The sequence below is a fragment of the Pagrus pagrus genome (genome assembly GCF_965226575.1).
Source record: "Pagrus pagrus genome assembly, chromosome: 17".
Taxonomy (NCBI): domain Eukaryota; kingdom Metazoa; phylum Chordata; class Actinopteri; order Spariformes; family Sparidae; genus Pagrus; species Pagrus pagrus.
Window position 1 is genome coordinate 4,442,440 of NC_140201.1, and position 21,927 is coordinate 4,464,366.

The window sequence follows — 21,927 nt, forward strand, 5'->3', positions numbered from 1 at the left end:
TGTCTTTATGAGAATAATACCAATGTTACACATTTAAAACTAAATCAATATAAGACAATATTAAAATGCATATCAGAAATTTAAATGTGTATGCCCGCAGAGAAGATCACCTTTGTCCTGAGAAACAGATGTGATGATTTTTTAAAAAAGATTTGGCAGCCTATAATTAAATATATAGACGCATTATCTTTACCACCTGTGGACTTGCTGTAACTGCTGAACTGACTCCATTGTAAGCTAATACTAATGTTCAGGCTCAATGGTTGAGATATCTTAAAGAAGGCTGGAGGAGGTGGTGGAGGACAGATGCTGGCAGATCTGCTGGCGATCATGGACAACACCTCTCACCCCTCCACAAAACTCTGGACAAGCTTAAGAGCAGCTTCAGCAACAGACTCCTTCAACCTCGCTGCCAGTTATCTCTTTGACAAAACGTCAAAATTGTTATTTCCTCACATTCTTATGATAATGCTTGTCCATTTTTGTTTTTAAATGTTTTAAAGGGACACTATGTCGTTTTGGAGACGAAATTCAAACTCAGAATTTGAACTTTCACAAATTAATATTAAAAAATAAAACAATTCACAGTTCTCCTTTTCTTCAAAACGTTTCTCAAATTAATATATTGACTGTATATTTGGTTGTAAACACCGCTCTCCATTTGTTATAAATTGATTCCACTCGAGTTCTGAATTTTGTTGGTTTTAATTTGAAAGGCTAAACCATCTTACTTCCTGTACCACATTAGCTATCTCTGGCTAGCTTGACAGAGCAGCCAGCCTCCATTCAGTGTCTTCCGGTGTGTTAATTGTCCCGTCAGTGTGCGCGGCTCAGACCGTCACCGTCAGCCTCTGTGTGCATCTCGGACGCTTCAGCTTTATTCTTAAGTGTAACAGTCATTTAATTATGTATTTTATATTTTTAATTAGCCTAAACTTCCACTTTAAAAACGTCATCATTGCTGCAGTGCTTCTGTAGACACCAACATATTCATATATAACATATAGACTTTAACAGAAACATCATGGCTTTAGCATCAGGGGGTGACACATGGCTGTGGTTACAGACTTTCTGGTTTGAATCCCTGGAAAATAAATAAATAAATTAAGATGCAGAGGCTACAACTGCATCCCAAGTTACTCTTGGGCAAGGCACTGTAGCTGCAATGACCTGCTCAGTACAAACAGCAGAAACCTGCAGCTCCCAGGGATGTAAGGAAATGTGAACCATTAACATAAAGATTCACTGACAGATCAATAAAAGGAAAACCTTAAAAATATTTAGGAAAACAACTTTATTGGGACCCGATCATGCATGTGACAGGGCCGTTCTTCATGGGGCCCCTTATAAAAACATTATGCAGTTACAATTCACAAGCAACACAACTTGATAAAAGTAAAAAATGAAAAATGGGACAAATTTACAGAGTAAAAAAACGTGCACACATCAGATGTGTAAACGAATATAAAGTAAGACAGTAACACAGCAGTAGATACAGAATATATTCTGCTTTCAGAAACAGCAAAGGACATACATGGTTTCCCTTTTGCGAGTTTATTGTGTACAGGTTTCTAGAATAACATTTTCCTAACAACACAAGACGGTAAATAAAATGCAAAAATAGTCAATTTTGGCAGAGGGTCACCCGCACACTACAGCAGGAGCTGAAATAACACTTAAAGCAACATTATGTAACTTTTTAACCTTAAAATAAGAGCTTCAAAATCAATCGGTGTCACTTGTTTCATATGTAACTTCAGAGGGGCGGTGGGATCACAGCGTTACATCGTGTTTACTTCAAGGTACAAAGTTTTCAGTACATAACATTGTTATGACATAATGAGTTTTATTTCTAGTTAGCACCTACATCACATCTGACAGATTGTTACAGACCGGGGACTTTTAATTTACAACAGAGGTGTTGCATTAAACTGTGGGGGGCGCCAAATCGCACAAAAGGCCAATTTCTACATAATGTTGCTTTAAAACTCTACTAAACTGACTGTAGCTTAAATATATTAGCATGAAACACTGTTAGTAAGAGTAAGTAGAGTTTTTAATGGTGACTTGTGAAGCAAACAGTGCTACTGTATCAAATATATACTGTATAAATACATCTATATCTATATCCATCATCATTACACTTAATACACTCCATGACAGAAGAACAAACATCACACTTCCTTTTCTATAACTCGTCTCCTTCTACTTTGGTAAGTCCACAGTAAAGTAGCACACAGTGTCCTGACTGAAAACATATGCATTTGCAGGATTAAATTACACTTAAAGTGTGACAGGTGTTAATGCGTCCATAACAGCAGTATTACTCATTTTTTAAATAAGTAAAATAACGTTCAGAAAGCCATTTCAATACATTTGGCTGTACCGTAAGCAGCAGTGCAAAGAACACAATCACAGACACAAATAGTGAGTATTCTTGGTAAATGTAGTGATCGCAGTCGTGTAGTGATTGTAAGATTTTAAGTAGTTCTTGATGCCTGAAATGTACGCAGATACAAAAAAATATGAAGTGCCAACATAAAACATGTGTTGAATACCCAGCCAGAGGTTATGGTGAGGTAGAGGGGGACAGTGTGATGGGGTGAAGCTGTAAGGCAAGTCTGAATATTTTCTAGGGACTGACGCTTCAGATTATCATCATTCTGGGTGACAAACACATCGAAGATGAGACATTACTTACAAACATCACACAGGATTTCCCTCCAATGTTTGGTTCCGTTTCCCTGAAGTACAAACTGACACAACTCATCTGACTGATTGTTTAGCATCTCATTCATATCTCATCTCATGAGGCGTTCATTAAAAACATCAATAACGATATAAAGTTCAGCATTTCAGTACAATTATCTCATAATTAAACTGTGGTATTCCCAACGCTACGATAAAGCTATACTTTACACAATATTTACCTTCAGTTCCACAACCTCCACCTTTATGAAAGCTGCTACATAACAGGCCATAAATACACAAATGGGACCACTTTACTTAAGGTATACATCGAGTATGTATGAATTACTGGACTGCAGGGTGGCAAACCTCAAGGAACCTGAGCCAGAAGATTAAAGTGTGATGTACGGCTCCTGGTTTCTAATGATTTGAACTATATTAAACTGGTATTCCTTAAGTAAAGGGTCCTCAATAAACATTTTCTTAATATCCCTTAAATTGATAACGGTGATTAAGCAGGACAGGACATCAGTAAACACAGCGTGGAGACCACACAAAGAAAACAATGACAGATTTAAAAAATATACTACATTGTAATGCCGTACAGATTCACAGATGGTATCACAATGATGACGAGCTGTTAGTTTTCAACTATCTATAACACCTTTAAGGAGTTGAGGAGTGATAAAATTGTTACTCAAGACTCCATTGATAAATTAATAATTAATACATGTCAATTTTCCATCTAATTCTGTTGCACAAGTTCAATGTGAAGGGTCACATTAATGCAAAGTTAAATTTAACTCGAACCCTTCTGTCATGTTGAGTCAGTGTGAATAAATCAAACGCACTTCCAGGAATTTTTACCTGATTATTTACGATTTCTTTGAAGTTATTCTAAAAGTCTGTTTCCAGGTCAGAATCCAGCAGCAGATCAAGATCTTTACTACAGGAGGCGGTGGATACACGACCACTTCCGTCCACAGGGGGCGCCAGACTCAACAAAACATTTAAGTTCCCTGTAGCTGCTTTAAATAAACTATATATTCACAGCTTAAATTTAATTTATGATTCAATTATAACCTATAGTTAAGTTAAAATATAAAGTAAAAATGATGTTTATTCAGGTATAATACATTAAAGTAATGCATTTCAAAGTGATTATTCTTGAATATCAAGACTGACCAACTTGTGTGTTTTATACATACGGATTCAACATGTTAGATAAACTTTGCAGTAAATGTGACCCTTGAGGCTTAAACCACTGGCTGTGGTTTTAGACTACTGATGAACTATGAAATGTTAGTAAATGAAGGTTTTGAATGTGTGTTTGTATTCAATGTTCATGTTAAGTTGCACTTAAGGTTTGGCAGCAAGGCAGTTACAGAGGAGACATTACAGGTCAACACAAACAGTGGGGGAGAGACACAGACACAAGGAGACACAGACTTTCTCATCAGTGGGACGGAGACACACAAAATGTGACAGAGAAAAAAGTAGGGAAGGTCGTGAGATAGGATACGTGGAGGCTACTGTTACTTTTGTTGAAACAAATAACTTGAATTAACAACAGTAACCGTAGCCTGAGGAGCACAACAACTGAGCCCAGTTAGAGCTGCGCACCAGTGACCAAAAAGAAAGTGGACACCATTTTCACAACACAGAGACATCGACAGAGCTACAAGAGGGAAAGCTATAACGATGATGTAAGACAGGAATGGGAGGAAAGAGGCTGTAAGTGTTAGTGGACTCATGCAAAGAGTCCAGGCAGCTGATCAAACAGTGGGAGAGGGGATCTGCCTGCCTGGACACCACACTGGTTGGCTCTGTTCAGCCTGTCTGAGAGGTCACCTGAAGAGTGGAGGGAAAGAGTGAAGAAAGAAAAAGAGTTTTTACTTTATTATTTATTATAATAAGTGTGACACCACATGTATCAGAACAGAGAAGGGCCACTTAGATAGCGTACGGAGAAAGTGCACATACGAACGTGTTACCTGGGAGATGGAGACTCCAGTCAGTTTTTCCACCGCCTGAGGGAGGCGGGTCATGATTTCCAACACCTCTCCCGACAGCTTGGCTGCGCCCACCTCGCCGTTTCCACTGGACACCATGGTAACCTTGTTGGCTCCACACAGCGGCTTGCTGATCTCTTCGGCCATCTGGTGGAAAACAGATGTTACGAAATGTTAAAACCTTAATCAAACCTACACTCCGTTATATGCAGCAGAGATGGACAGTACCTCAATTACATGTATTTGAAGAGAGAGTGTAGAGAGTGTATTTGCATATTTGAAATACTTAAAATACATTATTCAACATGTTATTTTATTGTCATTTTAATTTGTATTTTTGTTGTGCATTGTATTGAACCCAGGGAGGGATTTGTAACCAAAGCACAAACCAGCCACATCCAGCAGAGATTCAGAAAAGAAACACATCAGCTGTTATGGACTGTACAGTATGTTGTTTCTCACCAGAGGCAGTTGCTCCAGCAACATGTCCACCATGGCTCCATCCTTGTACTGCTGGAAGGCCTCGGCCTTCTTCGTCATCTGCTCTGCCTCGGCGCGACCCTTGGCCTCCAGTGCAAACGCCTCGGCCTCGCCTTTAATCTGAAGGAGACAAGAAGACGGGCTTACTTTACTGTAAAGAGCAACTCACATCTGAGATACTTTACAGTGAGCCTGACACATCACAAGAAAGCTTGTAGGCATAAAATCCCTAACATGATTTCCAGTTTAAACTATTTAAATCTACAGTAAGCTGAGACGCCATTCTGCTGCAGCGATCTGTGACTCACCCTGATGGACTCGGCTTCGGCCTCTGCCTCCATGATCAACTTAATACTGGAAGGGGAGAGAGGAAGATAAAGAGCTGTACTGTTAGTTTGCTGCTAGACCAGCATATAATAGTTTTGACTGCCTGACACTATTGTTTTTAAAAGGATAACAAATATGGACGACACTACAACACTCACAATCACATAAGTTGGAAACAACCCACCACTGGAATCTAATTCTACAAACAGTAAAACACCAACAAGCCTAATCTTTATTTGAAACTTTAAAATTTACTTGACTGAAACATTTTCTGCAACGCTCCACACAGGTCAGGTCATCTGCGGACCAGCAGGGATTTATTAACTTGCTTAGCGACACATCAACAGAGAAAACAAACACCGGGGCCTTAGACTCTGGTACTGAAACTGAAAGACTACCTGCCTACTCACAACACCGCCCTGTTGTTTTGGAAGAGCAGCTACAAAACAACAAGGCGTTATGACTCACCGCTGAGCCTCAGCCAGTTTCTCCAGGCGGTATCTCTCAGCGTCTGCAGGTTTCTTCACCTTGGCCTCCAGCTCCATCTCCCTGCGGGTGATCTCCTGCTCCTGCAGCATGATCTGCTGCGACCGCTCGACCACCTGGACCTGCATCTTCTCCTCCTCGATACGCTGCTTGGTCTTCGCTACCTAGCAAAGGAAGATACAGCACATATAATATTTTACATACTAGTGCGCATGTGCAAGTCACTTTTGTATACAAACATTCAGTTCACTGGTCGAATAATAACATCACCCAGTTGTTATTCCCTCTTGTGTACCTGCAGCTGGTAGGCCATCTCTGACTCAGCCTTCTTAGTGTTGACCTCGATGTCATAAGCTGCCTTCTTCAGCTCATAGTCCCTCTGGGCCTTTGCCATGTCGATCTCATTCTTGTACTGAGCCGACACTTTCTCCTGCATCGCATGGGCCTCCTGCAGACAGAGAGAGAGAAAGGAACAAAGAAATGAGCGGGGAAGTTGGGATCAGTGGGAATAACTCTTGGAAATCGGATGAATAGACCAAAAATACAGAGAAAAGTTTGCACAGAGCAAAAGGAAAAGAAAAAGAAAATGACTGCTCCTTTTTACTCTAGCTTCTATCACATGCCACAGTCAATATCAGTCTTAACAGTATCCTAGAGGACGGAGATGACTTGACATATCTCACCCTGATCACAGCATCTCGCTTGTTCTTGGCTTCTCCAATGCGAGCGTCTTTCTGAACCTGGGCCGTTCGAGCTTTCCCCAGCGAATGCAGATAATCCTGCATACGAGGAAGAGATAGAAAAGTTAGATGTGCGTTCTTTACTCAGGCTTTATTTTTGTGCCATAATGAAGTTGCAACCCTTTCTGTTGTCAACAGGAAAATAGAAAAATACAGAAATAAGCGATGTGCATCTTGATGGCCTGCAGTGATACAGTTGAAAGAAAAATAGTTCCTACTCGATGCAAACTCAAGCCAGCAATGCAATTTATCTCCCAGATCATTGTATATTTTACATCTTTCATCCTTTTCCCACATTTCTGACTATTCATGCTCCTTCAGCTGCTACTTTATATCATTTGAAGTAAGTAATTCAATTTGGTGTCAGCTTTTCAATAAACCTTCAAATATTCTACATCTTTTATCTTTTATATGTATGTTATTGGTATTATTCAACTTTTAAAGCCAGCCACCACAATTTCTTCAGAAATTCCCTTCTGTACTTCATAGATATGTGGTTACCTGGTCGTCGTGAACATCTTTGAGCGTGTAGCTGACCACACTGATGCCCATGTTGACCAGGTCAGAGGAAGCCACCTTAAAAACCTGCTCGGAGAACTTCTTTCGGTCCTTGTAGATCTCCTGTAAGAGGAAGACGTTTACTGTCATGTGGCAGAATCATTACTGCACAAGTTAAATACGTTTTAAGCATCAGTGTTTCATGTAGGACACGTGTCTTTATGTGCCTTCGCAGTCAGGAAAGCAATGTGACATAAAGCTAATTGAACACAGAAGTGAAAAGCCATCAGATCCTCACCTCGACAGTGAGGTGGGCGATGATTGCCCGCTGGTGTCCCTCCAGCGTCTCCAGAGCGATCTGAGCGATTTCGGGCTCTGACTTGCCCATGAACATCTGGCAGGCTGCAGCCAGCATCTGTTTATTCTGACCCTGGATCTTCATCTGTAGGAAACAGCAGCTCATTTATTATTATTATTATTAGGACCAGAGACAAATCAGAGACACTCAATGTTACTATATTGACAGATATGATTTCCAGTGAGAAACATGCTGTCTTCACTTAGAGACTATTTTTAGGACGTCACAGATACCTCTGCCTTTAAGTGTTGCATTACTGCCATCTACTGGACTGTCACCTGCCCCATCTGTTGCAACTAGACAGATGTGTTCCTGAATGTAGCTGCATGTGTGAATATGAAAAATCACTAGCGGTCAATGTGGAGGAGGCATGACAGGTCAAAAGACGATACACAGCCTTCCAGCTCCGTCTATATTATACAGTTTATCAGTGTTTAGTCGGTGACTGATGCTTGCTGCACACTGACCTGGGCGATCCCGGTCACGGAGATGGGCACCCCGTGACGAGTGTAGACTTTGTCGCTCTTCACATTCAGAGTCAGAGTGTTTAGGGAAATCCTGCAGAGAGGCAGGGTAAGATGCATAAAGGAAAGTGATTTCTGATTGATTAGCCGCTGCTCTGATGGTATGCATTAAAGTGTAGTCATTTCCTGTTTGTATGAATATTGAGTTGCAAGCACTGAGTGGAGGCTATTACAGGTACAGGAGCGAGGCCTGATGCCATACGATGGACTGAACTGAACGCAGGAGGAGCAGCATGTGCATCTGAAGCTCAAAGTGTCTTAGCCTGTGATTAAAAGGATGTTGTATTGCACCCTTCACTCTTGCTTGACTTGGCACCTTTGCCTCTTTAGAGGATCACAAAGAAAATGTAATTGTGGGATTTATTCTCTACGGTTTTTAAATGTATGTGATAACGATCTTTAGGTTAAGCAGGATTATGTGTATTTTATGGCTGTCAGACTAATCTATCTTACCTCTGTATCTGCTGAATGCACGGGATGACGAACACCCTGCCTCCGGCTATCATCAGCGGAGGAGAACGACAGCAACCTGGAGATGAGAGACCGAGCAGAGCCTCAGATCAGAGCATCAAAGCATTTATTGACATATGCACAGTTAAGAACAAGTTTCCCTTAACTGTCAAATTATTCTGTTATCTTTTACTCTGAATGCCATTTTACAATGAAACACTAGGAATAAAGTTAACAATCTAGTATAAGAAACAATAAGCATCATGTTTTAAATCGATCTATTTGTATTTGTATATATATTTATATAAATAAAAACAATTACATAGGCCTACTCTTGATTGAGGTGTTGTATCTTTTAATAAATATTTAAAACAGGCCATAATTTCACCTGACACCACCATAGCCTCGTTAGGACCACAGGTGTAGAACATGTTTGCTGATCCTCCTTCAGACTGAAAACCAAAGACAACAGCACAATAATAAATAAAAGCAGTCACAGATAAAGTCAGCACCTGTCTACACGCCATTTAATAATAAAGGCAATGTTTGGAAGACGCAGTGGCATCAATGTGGGAGATTCACTTCTACTATAACGTTATACATTTGCTTAATAATCCCATTTTAAGATATAAATCCTCCATAAAATATAAAACAGTTTATGCTGTAACACTGTAGGAGGAGGGAGGGGTCGTGATGGTACCAGACAGCAGCAGACGAGCAGGGATACAATCTAATTTACAGATATTGCGCAGCTAAATCTGTAATGAAAACCGTGCGAGTAACAGAAAACCAGCACACAATATCGACTTTTTATGGAAGAATAACGCTTTAAATAAATGTGCATAACGTTACTTTGTGCAAATACCCAGCAGCTAGCTGTCCATCCATTAACTCAGTGAATCTGACACACATTTATGTTTACAGTCGAGGATTTCTGCGGATAAAGGTGTAATATGGTCACACTTACTGGTCAGGATGTAAACGGTGTGGTTTAGGTAGAGTTGGGTGAAAATGGCGGAATAAGCAGCGGTCTGTCTTCGTGAAAAATAGTGTAATTGTATCCCAGGTGGTGGTCTTTCCCGTTAGATACCAGCTGATGTGGCCAGTAAACACAACACGGACTGCAGCTCCGCGGTGTCTGTGGTCAGCACTGGATGATGATGGGGACCGTGGATTTTGCGGAACTCTCGCGAGATTTGTTCGCACTGTTTCTTCATTATGCATGTTGTACGAATTAATCATGTTTTATGTTGTGACAAAACGTTGTGATTAAAATATGGTTAGGTTTGGCCACACAAAAGTGGTTAGGGCTCGGGAAAGATCATGGTTTGGGTTGATATGATAAATCTCGCGAGATCTTTTGGAGGTCTGGAGTGAGCATGCCCTTTATTAACACTGTGTAAGTCCGCCATCTTGTGGCGAAAAAGTGGAACTGCCATGAATTTGCCTCAGTTAAATGGACTTGGCTTTCATCGATTTACTGTTAAATTCAAGCGGTGGTATTTTAATTTAAAGTATGAAAAATAAAAAAGGTGCAAAGACTTTCAATATTTTAAAGGAAGGACATTTCATTTGAACTCTAAAGAAAGTTACAATGCTTTCTGTACATAATGTATATATACATATATACAAGTTATAATGTACATTCCAGTATTTATTCTTTATTGACTTGCACTACTTCTGTTTCTTTTTCCCTTTAATTGTACTGACAACAGCTGACTTATATACAGATTTTTTAGTGTATACTTTTTGTGGTGTTGGCCATTGATGTTTTTAATATACTATATATATACCTACTTTCTTTGCACATGCTACTGTACAGTTCTGTCCTGTACTATTCACCATCCTTTATTCTTTAATTTATTAGTTCAGCTTTTGTTGTAATATTAAATTATTTTATTTCAATATTTAGTGTTTGTGTGACGGTTGTAATTATAAATCTTTGTAGTAAATAAACAAAGTTATGGAGTAGAAGCATGTAGAAAGACAAACTCAGTGGCACGCCCTCTGTTCTTCCGGTCCTTGCCTTTGAGACGAGGAAACCCCTTTAAAAAAAAATCTACCTTTCAGCCAATCAGAACGGGGGCAGCAGCGACAGCAACCAATCGTGAGCGTGAATGGCGGTGATGGCCGCCCTCCAAAACTTTAGCCCCTCCCCCAGGAGCCCACAGTCTCCTCCGCCTGTCAGAGTGTCAGTCTGTCTGTTATCAGTCAGTAGGTCAGCACTGCTTTCTCTTCTCCACACTTTACCTACCGAGTTCATCCATCATGAGGGAAATCGTGCACATCCAGGCCGGTCAGTGCGGAAACCAGATTGGTGCAAAGGTAAGAAGAAGTAGTGAGAACAAATGAGCCACTTTCTGTTGTTAATTAGCAGTTTATTCAAGTTTATGTCAGTTTATGTCTTTTAACTTGTCAGAGCCCTTTTGTAGTGTGTCCTGACAGTTTCAGAACATAAATACATTTAAATACAAAGACACAATCAACTTATTTGTTGTATCTTGCATATACATATATATGTTTGTTGTACATGCATTAATCATGCAGCCCTGTATCTTCAGTCCAGCTGTCTGTTTCAGTTCATCATTTACTCTGCTCATCTTCCACCAGTTTGTGACTACATCTTAAATGAGATTACTTGTCTAAAATATCACATTTTTTTGATTCTTAAAAAAAAAAAGGTCCATGGTGTAGTTCACTGCAATCCTTATTGAAGAAGAGAGATTATAGCTTCATTTGGGTATAAAGAGTGTATTACAGGCACCGCATTCATATATTATTTTCATTATCAATAAATCTGCAGATTACTTTCATTATTCATTTAGTCTATAAAATGTGAAAAATGCTCGTCACAATTTCCCACAACCCAAAGTGACGTTTTCAATCTGCTTCTGTTTTTCCTAATCCACAGTCCAAAACCCAAAGACTCTTCTTTTACTGTCACAAATGACAAGGAAAAGCAGCAAATTATCCAAATAGTTGTTAACTGTTTGATGAATGAATCAATTGTTGCAGCTCCAACTCAGTTAAAATAGAAATGAGGCTGAAAATTTAACCTAATACTGTTTCTACACTTGATGAGAAAATACTGTAAATACCATCAGATTTATACGAAGCACATGAAACAATAAATCACTGTTGAAATGTTAGTGATGTGATGTAAATACACTAGCAGCGTGTTGGTGTTACACTGTAGAGGAGTGAGACAATAGAATAAAACCACTTTAACTGATACATAAGGACAGCTTGCAGGATTACTGCAGTGATTCTGTGTTTCTGGGATAAATGAACTGTAATCTTCATGCGGCCTTTTGCATATGATTACAGTAACAATCACACATTTAGAGCTGTTGGCAAAACAGTGGCTCAAGTCATTGATCCATGATAAATGAAGCTGGCCAGACCGGAGCAGACGCTCGGGGCCAGCTGCTGTCTTGGCCGCCTGGTGAGCCGGACTCTTTGTCACGGAGAAAAGAGAGAGGAAACAAACGAGAAGAGGGTGAAAAGAAAGGAGAAGTTTGCTGAGGCAGAGGAGAGGAACGCAGCAGGAGGGGCTGGAGGGGGGACAGACAACAAGTGTCTCAGTGTCTGTCTGCTCTGAAAGCACAGATGAGGTCATTTAAATAGCTGCTTTTCCAGTCAGTGTATCACATGCACACACCCCGGGCCCCCAAACCACCAGTGACCCTGAAAACCTTGTTTACTCCTGGAAGGGTCCAGAATGGGGCTGTGAAATATGACCAAACCCTCATCCTGGTTAGGTCATTTACTATTCAGTTAATGACACATATGATGACAGAGCAAGTTTTCTTTACATTCAGTTAATAGTTTAAATGACACGACCACATGTAAGGAACTTGTTTCTTATTAGATCTTTATTATATACTCATTGAATTAAAGGTACAATTTAACTATTTTCAACTATAGTTCCAAACAAAATGCACAAAACAAAAACTAATATTTGACATGGTTCTTGCGTTGGTGGTGAAAAATCTGGACAAGCTTCTGGTTTTGTCTTGGCCAATCGGAGTCCTTCTCCTCTCCTAGTGACGCAAAATAATCGCCCCAATATTGGGAAATTTATATTGTTATTATTATTGTATTGGTATCAGTATCGGCTAAAATTATAGCCAACAAATGGACCTGATCATATGAAGCCAGATCGTTTTCCTCTACTTGAAAAGTGCAGAATCAACACCCTTCGTTATACGAGGTGGCAGCATGCTCCTCAAAAAATAGTTTTGCATTGTGACGATAAATATGGAGAAGAAAAAGAAGTGCAGCATGTTGGTGTCGTGCTAATGACGACAAACTGCTGCTCTAGACTAGAGAGCAACACAATATTAAATCATCCATTTTAACTCACTAAGTCTGAGCCTTCCTCACCTTTAGGAGTGAATTAACTATAAAAGATAAAAGAGAAGAAAAGACATGAACATGGAGGAGAAACGCCAATAAAAGTGAAAAAGATCAAATACAAAAATGTAAAAATAATAGCTTGTGTATTATGAGTGAAGCTCAGACATGTCGTCTCTCTAACTGTACATCATTTACACCAGAAAAAGCACTTTCAACAGCGATCGCTCTCCAGTGGAGGAACACTCAGAAAGTCTTGTGATTTGGAGAATCTGACTAGCAGACGTGCTCTGCGGCTCTTGGCAGGACAACGAGAGGCGTGGCAGCAACATATGGGCTGACTCAGGCTGCACTTCTCAATGGCCCTGATCAGTGAAGACAGAGTGTATTTACAGAGGACTTAGTGAGGCTGAGGTCATCCTCGTTTCACAACGGATTAACTTTGCCTGAACTCACTCATTTACCCAAATCTAGCTCCAACCTCAGATTTCTGTTCTTTTTCTGGATCCACTGAAATATGAGATGGGCTCAACCTCTGCTGTTAATCATCTGTTGCATCTGAAGTCAGCAGTCCAGTTTGTGTGTTTGACGTTTGTGGTATCGTTGAATCCATCATGAACGCGAACCTATATTAAGCCAGAACGTGTTAAATTAGTTTTGTAAATAACGTAATTATTCAGTATTCTTATTGCTTTGAGCTTCGCCCAATAAAATGCCATGGGTGGAGATATTTTTTTTCAAAACCTGCTTGACTAACAACTTATTTCCGTGGTGATCACAGGGGGGTCTCAGGGACAGACAAAGATGATGAGGTGACAGTACTGGGAATAAAGAAATCCCCCAATCTCTCTCCCCCCTCACACACACACACACACACACACACACACACACCATCCTCCCTCTGCTTATCTCTCCCCCTTTCACAGTCCACGGTAAAGATTAGGGTCAGCTGACTGAGCTGGTGTGACAGTCTGTGCTGGTGTCTTAACTGAATTTGGCGTTAATGTCTCAGCTTGTAGAAACGAGGCCGACTGAATCTTCTGAGAAAGCTCTGCTCTCACCAACCCTCCAACTACAAACTGAGCAAGGACTTTTAGTGCTTAATAAGTTGTGCTATGACCGCAGTTTGTGTTTATGTGCGTGATTCCCTAAACAAGCTGGTAACATCCAGGTGGGGATAATCGATGGCTTCTGGTGCTGGCTGATAAATTATATTTTCATCATCATTGTGACATGAACATGCACCATAAACACATCGCCACTCAGCATCTGAAAACATGACCTATCAGAATAACCCTGGATCATACATGCATGATAGATCTGGATACCAGACCCAAAGATGGCGACAATTCAGGCCTGTTGAATATGCGCAGTACAGTTTCTCCTGCTGGCCCTGCGAGGGTCCGCTCGGCCCACAGACTTCACATTGTGATGACATGGCAGCTTTCCTTGGCTCCGAGGAAAGTTTTACAAGCATAAAACCTCTGGATCAAAAATAGATAACAGAGAGAGTCATCATTGACCTTGTTTGCAGTTCGAGATATACAGTTAACAGTTTTACAGACGTCTGTTTTACAAGGAGACGTCTCTTTAATAGCTCTATGTGAGGAAAATGCTTTTTGACCCCTGGGGGAAAAAAAAAATGAATAAAAGAAGCTTGAAGTAATTTAATTTATTTATTCAGTGAGCATGTTTGGAGTCTATGTAAGCAGTGTAAGGCAATATGGACACTTCAATATTTATTTTTTTAATTGGAAACCATCACACATCTCAGATTTTCTTCATATCGTGCAGTCCTGATAGTCTAATCGTAATCATCTTATCCCATAAAGCTACTTAAAGTAACTGACATCACAGCTCAAATCACTATTTCTTGTCAAAGATAAGAATTTCTAATGACTCTTGATATAGAAACAGGATTAGCCCTGTTCACCCCAAAGATTTTCTGATTATTAAGAGACTGAAGTGTAATCACTGTTTCTCAAACAGCAGTTTTCAGTCTTCCATCACAAGGCAAACTGAATAAATGGGGGTTTTTTGGATTGTTTAGTCAGACTAACAGACTGTAAAAGCTAATGTTCCCAATTTTCCAACAGTTTCACACCAAATTAATTATACATTTATTGAAAAAATAATTTCCAGATTAATTCATAATCAAAATTCTTGTTAGGAGTTAAATTCTCTTTCATGGTCATTTTCCAGGAGCAGAAGAGTTGTCTCTGAGCTGTTTTCGCCTGCCTCCTTCTCATTTTAGCTGTGATCAGGATCAAAGCTACAGTCCCTTCCAATTTTTACGCCTCTAGGTCGGAAAAAACAAGCTGGAGCTGTCACAGGACTCTCCATGCTCGTACTTTTAAAAACACACATGATGCAGTGTGTCTGTGTCCATGAAATGCAGCCTGTACGATTAGAGACAGTTCACCACACGGCGACTGTTGCCTGCAGAAAACATTCCTTAACCGGATTAAAAGAAAGAAACAGTGATTTTGCAGAACATGTTGCTTTTTTTAGGTGATCTTGTGACTGTTAAAGGTAACAGCGTGTTCTCAGGGAGCACAGATGACAGAGGAGTGATTGTAAACCACGCTCCTCTTTGCCCTGAGTGAGTTAGTTTGCAGTTATGGCGTTAATCAGTACACAAAGACACCTTTCTGTAAGGCAGTAAACCTTTTCGTGTCAAGGACCCCTAAACTGACAAAAATAAAAACACTGACCACCATCTGATGAGAATGAGTTATTCTGTAAGATGTTTTATTACATAAACTGTGTGAAACCAATGACTGAAATAGTCATGTTATGTCATTGTGTTACTTGTCAGTGTCAAACAAATTTGACAAACAAACATGTATTTATAAGTTAATTTATTAATTGTTAAATGCATTATCTCATCATTACAGCACTCAGCTCCTTCACTGTGTGTGTGTTTGTGTGTTTAGTTCTGGGAGGTGATCAGCGATGAGCACGGCATCGACCCTACGGGAACCTACCACGGAGACAGCGACCTGCAGCTGGACCGGATCAGTGTGTATTACAACGAGGCCACCGGTAAGCACATCCTGACAAGTACTGAGGTCTGTGATTGGTAAAATGAGGTGAGACGTCCCCCATGTGGAGAGACCGGCTCACTGCAGCTGCAGGGAATCAGACGCAGATAAAAATACAGCCAGGAAACACTGAAGTTGTGCTGATAGATTTAAATTATTAAACCCACATGTACACACCACGTGCTGTATGTCTTCATGAGCAGATTCAGCATGTGGGTCACCCTGTCTCACAGTATGGAGCATCACAAAAACACCTCGTGGCGGCCATTTAACTTTCCGCCATAAGGCTATTGTATATTTTTGCAACATATCGCTTGAACCAAACATGTTAACACAGAAAATTTGAGGTCTACCTCAATGTTTTGATGGTCAAGGATTACAATGATATCATACACACCATCATAAATGTGAACAGTTAATGCTGAGTGACACTGTGAGAGAGAAGCTAGAGACCATCTTGTACCGAAGTACTCAGTAGTCAGAGTAGAAAGTAAAATGGTTGCCGTGGACGCCACGAGGCGTTTTACAACTGTACATCAATGTGGGAGAATTGAAGGTTATCATGCCGTGTACATCTGTACTGTGTTAGTGTTATTAAAAAGTATATATAATTCAAGTTTATACAAAGTGTTATGCCTGTCAGGACATGTAGTGAAATTAACATGATAATAACAATAATGATAATTGTGTGATACTGTGAATATTTTCTAAGGTAGTTATGCATAATTGCAGCCCTACCACCAAAAGCCCTCCATAGCTTTACACCAACTAACATGACAGTTTAAAGTATAAGAGGCCTTAATGCTGCAGATTTAATCAGCACTGAACATTTAAATGATATTAAATGATATGCATTATGGTTGCTCAATATGACATTATAGTCTAATAATCTGACATCATTTCATGTGAAGTTTTGACTGCTGCTTCCTGCAGTTGTTTAGTGTTTGACTCCATCTTGTGGCCGCATGAGGTACAACATCCATTCACCTGCTGTTAGACTGCACATTGAGCTACTGAGCTGAGGGACATGCAGTTCATTACCTGTCAGTACTCTGTCATTATCGCCAAATGAGACTTTCACAACATATGGAGGCTAATTTAAAATGCTCTTTAAAACCCTGCTTCATTAATCTCTTAATTTTTTACTTCTATTTCATGATTGTTTTCTTTTAATGGTAGAAAAGGTTGACATGTTGTTTTGGTCCCTGTGTGAAGGTGGGAAGTATGTGCCCAGAGCCATCCTAGTTGACCTGGAGCCAGGCACCATGGACTCAGTCCGCTCCGGACCCTTCGGACAAATCTTCAGACCTGACAACTTTGTCTTTGGTAAGAACGCACTCAACTGGAGACAAGTTTGAGTCCGTAATGTGGCCTTCTTTAACAAAAGAGGTCAGAGCCTGATACAAAACAGTAGTCAAATGTAACATCTTTACTGAGGATACTTGAAAGCCAACAGGATCTGGTCTTCAGGAAAGAAAAGACACTAGTTCATTTTTTCCCTCCAGGTCAGAGTGGAGCAGGAAACAACTGGGCCAAAGGTCACTACACAGAGGGGGCAGAGCTGGTGGATTCGGTCCTGGACGTGGTGAGGAAAGAGGCCGAGAGCTGTGAGTGTCTGCAGGGTTTCCAGCTCACACACTCGCTGGGAGGAGGCACCGGCTCCGGCATGGGCACCCTGCTCATCAGCAAGATCAGGGAGGAGTACCCTGACCGCATCATGAACACCTTCAGTGTGGTGCCCTCTCCCAAGGTAACACATCAAATATCGTCCCACAGTAAACTGTCAGATAAAATAACTTGTTCTTGTATTATTGCATATAAGACTGTAACCTACATCTGTTTGTCTCTTTGTCTTCAGGTGTCAGACACAGTGGTTGAGCCGTACAACGCCACGCTGTCGGTCCACCAGCTGGTAGAAAACACAGATGAGACCTACTGCATCGACAACGAAGCCCTTTATGACATTTGCTTCCGCACTCTCAAACTCACAACTCCCACTTACGGCGACCTCAACCACCTGGTCTCAGCCACCATGAGCGGCGTGACCACTTGCCTGCGTTTCCCCGGCCAGCTTAACGCCGATCTGAGGAAACTGGCGGTCAACATGGTTCCCTTCCCTCGTCTCCACTTCTTCATGCCCGGCTTTGCCCCTCTGACCAGCCGGGGGAGTCAGCAGTACCGCGCCCTGACGGTGCCCGAGCTCACCCAGCAGGTGTTTGACGCTAAAAACATGATGGCAGCTTGCGACCCTCGCCACGGACGCTACCTGACGGTGGCCGCCGTGTTCCGTGGCCGCATGTCCATGAAGGAGGTGGATGAGCAGATGCTGAATGTCCAAAACAAGAACAGCAGCTACTTTGTGGAGTGGATCCCCAACAACGTCAAGACGGCCGTCTGCGACATCCCGCCGCGCGGCCTCAAGATGGCCGTCACCTTCATCGGCAACAGCACGGCCATCCAGGAGCTGTTCAAACGCATCTCTGAGCAGTTCACCGCCATGTTCCGCCGCAAGGCCTTCCTCCACTGGTACACCGGAGAGGGCATGGACGAGATGGAGTTCACCGAGGCGGAGAGCAACATGAACGACCTGGTGTCCGAGTACCAGCAGTACCAGGACGCCACGGCCGAGGAGGAGGGAGAGTTTGAGGAGGAAGTGGAGGAGGATGCCTAAAAAAAAAAAGTCACAAAAAGTGATGCAACATGTGCTGAAGAGAAAAAAGAAATTGAAAACCAAAAAGAAAAAAAAAAGAGAAAAGAAAAATAAGTGATAACGAATGAGGAACGATGGTCAGAAGCAAGTGGGTCAGAAATGGTTAATGGACGGAAAGAAACAATGAGAAGGAAGTTTGAATGTAGGCAGAGAAGCGGGATGAGAGACTGGACAAGAAGGATGTGACCAAATTCATGTGCCATGGTTTACAGTTCATTGTGACGCCATGTGGGCCGGATTTAACAAAGACGAGCCTCCAAAAATCTTCTTATAATTCACTTTCATCACATCGGATCGTCTTTTACTGTTTCCTAGAAAGTACGAAGAGTTACTGGGAAAAAATCAACTAAATAATGGTGGCGACTTTGTGCTGTAAAGTTAATCCACCTTTAGTTCAAGTTACGAGTTATTATCTAAAGTGTCATAGTGCACAAACAGTCACTCACACTCCATGCAGGCTTATCAATTTTTGCCAAATATTAATAAAAATAAAAAAAGAATGGAGCCACGGGAGGTTAATACTGCAGCTCCAATTTTTTAAAACTTTTTTAACCTACAATGGCCCTGATATGCTGTCGTACAATACCTCTTGCACTTGAAACACCATTTTGAAAAAATGTAATTGGTGCTTTTTTTCACAGACTTAGCGTTTAGAGAAGTCCAGCTCTGGAAGTGTTAAAGCATTTAGACAAGAGTTAAGTGAAGGAGTGTCAAGTGTTAGAAACCTTATAACTGTGACGTAAGTTGTTTTTGTGTAAACCAGGCCTATAACCTTGAAAAGTGAGCTGCTTCAGAAATATGAAATCATGCCATCATCAGTGTTCATTTCTTTTATCAGTGTTCACTTCTTCAAGTTTCAGACATAAATGTGATTGTAGTTTGTAGGCGGCTCAATACTGTCACTCACCATCGCTGTCAAACACAATGAGAGAGTAACTTTTATATAAAAGATTAAACTTGTCTCAATCAGTTAATAAGGTCAATAATCCGACCATTGTTTTCTCACTCTAATTGTAAATATTAACTAAAAAATTACAAAATAAAAAAAAAAGACAGACATGTCCTTTTGCACAATATCTTTATTGATTTTTTTAATATATACATTAAAAGTAACCTTAAAAAGAAATAATTTAATAATTTAATTAAAAACAACAACAATTCAAACAGACAAAACAAAACATTGAAGGATTAGAAGTAATATAGGGCAGAAAATACAGAAATATAATATTAATAAGCAAAATCACATTTATAACATCAGTAAAATTCCTCTGAGTATTGTGTGAGATCTTGTTTTCAAATTATGATTAACAGTTATTGATTCGATATTCTCTCTCTGTCGGTTTAATGTAGATGATTGTGGACGCAACTGTGATAAATATTACTTGCGCCTAGAAGAAAGATCTTTTAACTGTCTCTTAGTTTGGGTCATCATTTTCAGGATCAGGATCAGCATCATCTCTTTTACTGACTTACTCCTGCAGCCAATGCAACCTGTAATATTCTGCTAAGTTTTCAATCAGAATTAAAGCTCGGTTTAGTTGAACTACTGACGAGCAGACAGACTCCAGTCAGATACATTTTACAGCCTTAATGCAGCAGCAGCAGCAGCAGCAGGACTTTCCTCAGACGCCAGCCAACGTCATGAGGAGGATCGCGCAATGCAGATGCACACAACCCACAGTAGCTCAAGGATAGCATGTCAGCTTTCGCCTGATCTATTTTCCATCCCTTCGTGTGTGGGTACCAGATCTGTTGGACTCAAAAAGGTCCGAGCTCATCATGTCTAGAAGCATCTTTGCTGTTGTTGGATTAGAGGCATGTATCTGCTGCAATAAATCTAAAGACAGTTACAAAACACTTTTGTGTCCGTGTCCTCCAGACTAACTCTTCACACTTGACTTTTTCATGCACCAGCACATAATTTAGGTGCACGCAGTTATACATTTAAAGTGAGACCTTTTTTGTCAGATCTCATTCACATTAATTTCTTGACACATTTTGTAAACGTAAAGAGGAATTAAAGATGCAGATAAATGAATCACAGCACACTCAACAAGAAATCATTACAGTTAAATAAAGAGTGCATTAAATCCTGCTGACAAAATAAACTACATAAAATGTGTTTATATTATTTGTTCAGAGGAAAGTGTCTGCACACCCATTTTTTATTCGTTAAAAACTATTTTTATCGTAAACAACATTAGTTTTAGGCACACCAGACGACCAATCAGAATCTTTAGTTACACTTGACAGATGTTGGATGCATGTAGATGTGTTTTAGTTAGAAAATACAACTAATGATGTGTTTTCAAAGTATTAATATCAGAATTCACGTTTCACTTTCTTTTTTTCTTTACTTTATCTCATCACAGCTGGACCTTCAGCTCACTCCTGGTGTCCAGAAATGTTCATTCAGCAGCGTGTCAGAGTGTTTTTTTTTCCAATTTGCAGCTTTATATTTCGTTCTATTAAATGTTTTGTCCTGTGAAGTTTAACATTGTGGTAAATGTTAACACTTAAGCCACTACAGTATTCGTTCAAATCAAACAGTGTGCTTTACTTTACTGTTAGCAGATTCTTTAATTCCTCCAGAAGAGTTTGACTTGAGACCTCAGTGACTGTGAAACATGTGAGAGAAATAAAAAGACATTTGTATGAAAAATTACACTTGTTGTGTTTGTTGTTATTGATGAACGTGTGTGTAATGATTAATTGTACAGTTTTGAAATCCATGTATGGACCTAGTGGTTTATTACAACTCCCAATATATATCATCATAAGCTCCTTCTATTTCAACACAATCTATCATGAGTTATACTTTATTATTGATTTTTCAGTATCCAATTATTATAAATTTAATCTCACAACAACTTGTTAATATCAAACAATCATTTAAATGTATTCAAGAAATACAGCAGCTTCTGGATACAGAGGAAACTGAACCGCTGCTTCAAATCTAAAAAACAACAGAACAAGTTTATTTCGTCTGCCAACAAATCAAACTTCAGCTACGACACATTGCAATTATCATTTATACAAACATCTCTCATCTTTCACATCTCAGAAATGTGGTCGTATTTCAGTAATGACTGAATACTTCATTGCAGAGCTGCAAAGAAATATTTTTAGTATTCATTAATCTGTTTATTATTTTGTATGATTAGAGTGTTTTTACATTACAAACAATGAAGAAATGGTGAAAAAAAAACTGACATATGAGATAAACTGCAGCGACAGTGACTGGGACCAGAGAC

At 40.1% G+C, this 21,927-nt stretch overlaps 2 protein-coding genes across 2 annotated transcripts; one reads left to right on the forward strand and one right to left on the reverse strand.

Moving 5' to 3' along the window:
* Window positions 1-1,275: 1,275 nt before the first annotated feature.
* flot1a (flotillin 1a) lies at window positions 1,276-9,700 on the reverse strand. The gene is made up of 13 exons (XM_084379511.1): window positions 9,531-9,700; window positions 8,952-9,015; window positions 8,567-8,642; window positions 8,057-8,147; window positions 7,530-7,673; window positions 7,235-7,354; window positions 6,677-6,772; window positions 6,289-6,441; window positions 5,976-6,157; window positions 5,489-5,534; window positions 5,163-5,300; window positions 4,683-4,847; window positions 1,276-4,539 (listed from the first exon to the last, which is right to left on the reverse strand). Exons 2-13 carry the CDS (start codon window positions 8,992-8,994, stop codon window positions 4,519-4,521), a joined length of 1,275 nt encoding a protein of 424 aa, XP_084235637.1. The 5' UTR covers window positions 8,995-9,015; window positions 9,531-9,700; the 3' UTR covers window positions 1,276-4,518.
* Window positions 9,701-10,754: 1,054 nt separating this feature from the next.
* On the forward strand, window positions 10,755-21,338 carry LOC311272937 (tubulin beta chain-like). Its single transcript, XM_084379715.1, has 5 exons — window positions 10,755-10,888; window positions 15,856-15,964; window positions 17,179-17,289; window positions 17,469-17,713; window positions 17,822-21,338. The coding sequence occupies exons 1-5, from the start codon at window positions 10,832-10,834 to the stop codon at window positions 18,632-18,634; spliced, it is 1,335 nt and encodes a 444-aa protein (XP_084235841.1). The 5' UTR covers window positions 10,755-10,831; the 3' UTR covers window positions 18,635-21,338.
* The last annotated feature ends 589 nt before the right edge of the window (window positions 21,339-21,927 follow it).